Genomic DNA, 7,229 nt, shown 5'->3' with positions numbered 1-7,229 from the left:
AAAAAAAAAAAAAAAAAAAAAAAAAGGAGTTTCACATCTGGTCTTTACAGGGAAAGGTTTCCTATTACTAAGGAAACAGAATCATAAGCTACTCCCCTCTTCCTCAAAAAATACCCTATCAATTTTTGCAGATAAAGAACTCTGAAAGGATCTGCTTGGTTTCCACTGGGAGAAAGAAAAGCAAAAGAGGGTAAAGCAATAATGCATCACTTGGAGACCAATCCTAGATGATGCCTTATACTTGCAAAGTGCTTAAACAGTTTACAAAACAATCTTACATATACAATATTATCTCTTAGTGTTCAACTATCTGTGAAGTAGGCAGAGCACATAATTAGTATCCTCACTTCACATTAGGTTCATAACTTGCCCAAAGTCAAAGGATTAGTAATTAGTTCTGCTGGCACTAAAAGCCAGATCTTTGTCTTACAGTCCAGTGCTTATTTCGGCATTGCTAAACATCCAGGCAATGCAAACGAGATTGGAGACTTAGTGGTTTTCCAGTGTGTGACACTAAACAACATCCTCCTCTCTTTGTCCTCGCATTCACAGGAGAGCTAATGGAGTCTTAAGAGGTGGACTGCAGGGAGGAGCCCATAAATAACATATGGGGCTCTAAAAATATAAAATGTTTTTAAAATGATTGGTAACAACAAAAGGAATATTCAGATTAACTCTTTTGAAAGAAAAGCACTTCAGTGCTGACTTTTATTGAACAGAAAGAACTTTCCTCTGAGCTTATACTCTTGTAGGATAACTCCAGAAAGTCAAGGCGGCACGCTGAGATTTTGTCAATCACTTTAATATATGTCCATAGGTAGTTCATATGAATGCTTAAATTACAAAATTAGCTGCCATGGTCCAAACATATGGGACTTTAGGAAAGCTTTTCTTACTCAAAAGATAACTAAGACTATCAACTTTGATTTCTAAAATGTATTTTAAAGGTTTGTAAAACAAGGCTAATACTACAATTATATAATATTAAAGTAATTACGTTTTATGTTACTTTTGTTATTTTAATAACTTAACTTCATGAACTGTTAAAAATATTATATTTGCATCTCTCAGTTTACATATTTCTGTATTAACCCAGAGAAAAACTCATGTGAAAAGTTTCCATGCAGTTACAAAGGCAGCAGCACATGCTGTTTTCACAGCAACTTGTTGTTATTGCCTCAGAACAGGCCTGCACTAAAGCATGAACAAAAAATACCCACCACCCCACTCCCACCAGAAAACCCAACCCTTACCCATCCCCGGCAAAAATTACCTGGTACAAGCAATGAGCTAAAAAATGCTTTCTTAGTAAGAAGCATTTATAAAATGCAGACATCTGAACAAGCGAAGTGCTCGTGCAGATACATGGGCCTCTCCTCCAAGAGTTGCTTCGGCAAGAGGCGGAAAGAACTCTCAATAGTTTAGGAAAGCTCATTTTCAAAAGTATACTTATACATATTCATGGCCATTTCTTTGAAAGAACATACCCAGCCTCAACTATGGAAAAAATAAAAGCAGAGGGAGAAGCAAAGGCACACAGCCATAATACAGAGAACAGAGCTTCTCCATGAACATCCACCAGGCTGCAGCTACCAAGAAGGAAAAAACATTTGTGACTTCACATAGACCAATGATCTTACCTAGGTGAAGCATTAATTTTTCATGCATTTGTTACTCAAAAAAATAAACATACAACCACTTAAAATACAGCATTCATGTTGTCACTGGTTTGTGATATCAGGTAAGGAAAAAACGATGCTCCTGTCCCTAGAAATTCCTGTCCCTGGAATTTTCCATGTACATGTCAGTATCCTACTGCCTACGGACTTCCTATTAATTCTGTTATCAGTATCTCCTACCTAAAAACATACACTACATTATGTTCTGGGTCCCTGAAATTTCATTACCACATACAGTGTTCTAATTTTTACTTTTTCTCAACTTTAATGTAGACATACAAGAAAACATCAAGCAATGTTTATTGTGCAATTCCAATCATTATTTGCAGAATCTTGTTTTAGAGTCAGTCTTTATAGCCATTTCAACTGCTTGGTTTAAACAAAAAGCAATAATCTGGTTATCTACCTATAAATTTCATGGTATTTCTTCAAACGCTGAAGTACTAAAAGCACTGATGATTCGTATTATAATTTTAAAATATTTAAAACACAGATTTCATAGATCATTCCTTTTATAAAATAATCAAAATAATTTGATTATCTGGAAAACAAATTCTTGAAACAGAGCCCTTTCAAGGTTATCTACAACCTCTGTAAAACTCCAAACCCCAAACAGAGTAGATGATGAAATAAGGATTTCTCAGTTGCCCAAGACTGTCTGAAATTTAAGGTTGAGAAATGGACTGGCGTTTTTCATGTTTCCTGTGAATTCAGAGCTTAGAGGTGGCATCAAAACTCAAATCTCTGGGATGGCTTTACATGGCTTTCACTTTGATTTGTTTCATTTTCATTTGCTTCTTTTCCAACTTCTTTTGCTCACGCCTCAATGCAGCTTCCTAGAGAAAGGCGGCGTAACAAATAGAAAGAGAAGGGAGCGGGGACGAGAGAATTCAAATTAAGCTCGAAACATATGTTAAAAAAAAACCAAATCAGAATACTGCCTATAGTATTATTCAAAAACTTAAGCTTGCACCATAAATAATATTCTAAAAGATAGTTATAAAAATAATTGCCAGTATCTACATTAGTGAATGAAAATTAAATAAACAAATGAAGCAAAGGTAAACTAAAATCTCAGTTTAGAAACTACTACAATTGGCCGGGTGCGGTGGCTCATGCCTGTAATCCCAGCACTTTGGGAGGCCGAGGCGGGCGGATCACGAGGTCAGGAGATCAAGACCATCCTGGCTAACATGGTGAAAGCCCGTCTCTACTAAAAATACAAAAAAATTAGCCGGGCGCGGTGGCGGGCGCCTGCAGTCTCAGCTACTTGGGAGGCTGAGGCAGGAGAATGGCGTGAACCCGGGAGGCGGCGCTTGCAGTGAGCTGAGATTGCGCCACTGCACTCCAGCCTGGGCGACAGAGCGAGACTCCGTCTCAAAAAAAAAGAAATACTACCATTAACCAGGCTTTGTTATTCTGGTTTGATTTTTTTCTGTACCCAGGAAACACTTAGCCTGATGTTCACCATACCATTCATGATGGGATTATATCATAAATGTATAACTGCCAAAAGATACATTCTACTTCAGCTCAATGAATTTTAAGAATCTTGTTCCATCAGATTATTCATTGCAAATTTCTTATTAGCACAGACAGCATATCTGCATACAATACTTAAATTCATAATGCTCTATTTGGGACATTATCATATTTTTATCATATTTATCAAATGTGATAAAAATCATCAAATTTATCATATTTTATTTAGGAATTAAGAAGTTATATAGAAAAGGAAGAAAGTTCAGGTATTACTATGTGGACTGAGAGAAGCCTCAGAGGTCAAGTCAAAGTATGACTTCACTGTTGGCCACTAGTGGTCACACCTGATTAAAGTTTATTTCAGCTACAATCTCAAACTTCGTATTTTAGGGTACTGGGGTAAAATGTACTCAGAAATATACTCCTCAACTGGTACAGGATGGAGAAAATAGGGAAGAAGAAAAGAAGAAGCGCAAAGCATATATAGTTCTTCATAGTGCAACAAATTAGATTTCAAAGGGTGATTTGTAAATTCCTGGTTTGGGAACTATTGACTGTCTTAGGTTTTTTCTTTATTTTTTTGAGATAGGGTCTTGTTCTGTCACCCAGGCTGGAGTGCAGTGGCATAATCTCGTGTCATTGCAGCCTCTGCCTTCTGGGTTCAAGCCATTCTCCTGCATTAGCCTCCCAAGTAGCTGGGATTACAGGCACGTGCCACCACACCCAACTAATTTTTGTATTTTTAGCAGAGACGGGGTTTCACCATGTTGGCCAGGCTGGTCTCAAACTCCTGACCTCAGGCAATTCACCCACTATGGCCTCCCAAAGTGCTGGGATTACAGACGTGAGCCAAAGTGCCCGGCCAGGTTTTTTTTTTTCTTTTAGACACAGTCTTGCTCTGTTGCCCAGGATGACTCTCCTGCCTCAGCCTCTCACGTAGGTAGGATTACAGGTGTGTGCCACCACACCTGGCTAATTTTTATATTCTTAGTAGAGATGGGGTTTCACCATATTGACCAGGCTGGTCTTGAACTCCTGACCTCAAGTGATCCACCTGCCTCAGCCTCCCAAAATGTTAGGATTTATAGGCATGAGCCACTGTGCCCAGCCTGTCTTAGGTTTCTTTTCTATTTTTTTTTTTTTGAGGTGGATTTTCGCTGTTGTTCCCCAGGCTGGAGTGCAATGGCACAATCCCAACTCACTGCAACCTCCACCTCCCAGGTTCAATCCCAATGTCCTCTTCCCATTGTCCCAACCCCTACCTTCACCACATTCATTCTTTTCCCAGCACTACCCAACCCAATCTCTCATATTACATATTACACACACGTGTAAAACCAATGATACACAGAACACAGTATCATGTAAGAAATATTGGCCGGGCGCAGTGGCTGAAGCTGGTGGGCCACTTGAGAGATCAGGAGTTCGAGACCAGCCTGGCCAATGTGGTGAAACCTTGCCTACGCTGAGGTGGGTGGATTACTTGAGAGATCAGGAGTTCGAGATCAGCCTAGCCAATGTGGTGAAACCTCGTCTCTACTAAAAATACAAAAATTAGCCGGGTGTGGTGGTGGGCACCCGTAATCCCAGCTACTTGGTAGGCTGAGGCACGAGAATCACTTGAACCTGGGAGGCGGAGTTTGCACACTGCACTCCAGCCTGGGCGATAGAGTGAGTTTGTCTCAAAAAAAAAAAAAAAAAAAGATAAATATATTTATGCTAGCACATTTGAGAGATATTTAAGTCAATACATGTGAAAAATGTTCAACTTCAATAATAATTCAAAAAATAGCTGGGCACAGTGGCTCACGCCTGTAATCCCAGCATTTTGGGAGGCCGAGGCAGGTGGATCACCTAAGGTCAGGAGTTTGAGACCAGCCTGACCAACATGGTGAAACCCCATCTCTACTAAAAAAATACAAAAATTAGCCAGGCATGGTGGCAGGTGCCTGTATTCCCAGCTGAGACAAGAGAATCGCTTGAACCTGGGAGGCAGAGGTTGCAGTGAGCTGAGATCACGCCACTGCACTCCACCTGGGCAACACAGCAAGAGTATGTCTCAAAAAAAAAAAAAAAAATTCAAAAAATACAAAACAAGGGGGATACCATTTCACCACCACCAGAATCAGGAAAAGAAAAAAAAAAAAAAAAAAGGGCCTGGCATGGTGGCTCACGCCTGTAATCCCAGCACTTTGGGAGGCTGAGGTAGGCAGATCACAAAGTCAAGAGATCAAAACCATCCTGGCCAACATGGTGAAACCCCATCTCTACTAAAAATACAAAAATTAGCTGGGCGTGCTGGCAGGCGCCTGTAGTCCCAGCTACTAGGGAAGCTGAGGCAGGAGAATCGCTTGACCCTGGAAGGCGGAGGCTGCAGTGAGCTGAGATGGCGCTACCGCACTCCAGCCCGGTGAAAGAGCGAGACTCTGTCTCAAAAAAAAAAAAAGTAATAACTAATTTTTGAAAAGATGTGAGTAAAAAGGAGCTCTCTGGCTGGGCACAGTGGTTCACACCTGTATTCCCAGCATACTGGGAGGCTGAGATGGGAGGATAGCTGGAGCCCAGGAGTTTGAAGCTGCAGCGAGCTACGATTGTGCCACTGTACTCCAGCCTGGGCAACAGAGCAAGACCCTGTCTCAAAAATGAAAATAAAAATAAATTAAAAGAAAAAAAGGAGCTTTCATACCATACACTGGTAGAAGGGGTTGGGTGGGTTGTTCTATTGATCTCCAGATCTTTTTACAAGGTACCCAGACCAAATACTACAAAGTAAGTGGTAGTTCAAAAAAATTAAATGATTTACACCTATAAGAAGTTTACAATCTGACTCAAGTTAAGTTTCAGGCCCCCTCTTCCTTTAACTCATTATAGTTTCAAACCTTAGAAAGAAATGTAGAACTTCCTTTTTTATAGAAAAATGAAAGGCATTATCTATTAATGATTCCTTTGTAGATTCTTCACATGTACACATTAAAAAGCCATATTTATTTATAAAGAAGACTGCATAAACACAGAGCTACATTTTTTTGGGGAAAAATATCTATCACTAAACCAAGCCAAATAAAACAAAAACATGATTAAAGGGGTAAGATGATGATGACAGGCCTGCAGTATCCTGGGCAGTTCACTCAACAGCATTAATGACACTGCTGTCAAATGCAGGCCCACATAGCAGCTCACATTTTCTTGGACACATGACCCCTTTGCTCCTAAGAATATTCTTCAATTATCTCAAGATTATTCTCATTAAAATGCACATCTTCCAGAACTTTGTCCTCTCCCTCTTTTTTCTTTTTGAGATAGGGTCTCCCTCTGTCACCTAGCCTGGAGTGCAGTGGCTTGATACCTGCTCACTGCAACCTCTGCCTCTCGGGTTCAAGTAATTCTCCTGTCTCAGCCTCCTGAGTAGGTGGGATTACAAGAGCACACCACCATGCCAGGCTAATTTTTTTTGTTTTTAGTAGAGACAGGGTTTCAGCATGTTGGTCAGGCTGGTCTCAAACTCCTGACCTCATGATCTGCCTGCCTCGGCCTCCCAAAGTGCTGGAATTACAGGCGTGAGCCACCACGCCCGGCCTGTCCTCTCCCTCTTTTTTTTTTGGCTGCCCAGGCTAGAGTGCAGTGGTATGATCGTAGCTCACTGCAGCCTCAATCTCCCAGGTTCAAGTAATCCTTTCACCTCAGTCTCCCAAGTAATTGGGACTACAGGTGTGCACCACTATGCACAGCTAATTTTTTTTTTTTTACTAGTAGAGACAAGGTCTCATGATGTTGCCCAGGCTTGTTTTGAACTCCAGGGCTCAAGCAATCTGCTTGCCTTAGCCTTCCCAAGTGCTGGGATTACAAGTGTGAGCCACTGCACCTGGCCTTTGTTCTCTTTTTTTGACCAGCATTTACAAGGTCTAAAATTTTAGAGCTGAGTGGCGCACACCTGTAGTCCCAGCTACTTGGGAGGCTGAGGCAGGAGAATGGCTTGAACTCGGGAGGTGGAGATTGCAGTGAGCCAATATTGCACCATTGCACTCCAGCCTGGGTGACAGAGCGAGACTCCATCTCAAAAAAAAAAAA

General features: G+C 40.9%; 1 protein-coding gene across 1 annotated transcript in view; it reads right to left on the bottom strand.

The window, feature by feature from the left end:
- Window positions 1-786: 786 nt before the first annotated feature.
- Window positions 787-7,229, bottom strand: part of CCDC47 (coiled-coil domain containing 47) — a 29,681-nt gene continuing 23,238 nt past the window's right edge. Inside the window, exon 13 of the mRNA XM_017882899.1 lies at window positions 787-2,515. Within this exon, the coding sequence (XP_017738388.1) occupies window positions 2,435-2,515 (81 nt within the window). The 3' untranslated portion in view covers window positions 787-2,434. The remainder of the gene's footprint in view (window positions 2,516-7,229) is intronic.

The sequence above is a fragment of the Rhinopithecus bieti genome, unplaced genomic scaffold (assembly GCF_001698545.2).
Source record: "Rhinopithecus bieti isolate Rb0 unplaced genomic scaffold, ASM169854v2 scaffold_12928, whole genome shotgun sequence".
In the NCBI taxonomy this organism is placed as follows: domain Eukaryota; kingdom Metazoa; phylum Chordata; class Mammalia; order Primates; family Cercopithecidae; genus Rhinopithecus; species Rhinopithecus bieti.
Note: the sequence above shows the minus strand (reverse complement) of the source record. Positions and strands in the feature narration are given on the sequence as shown.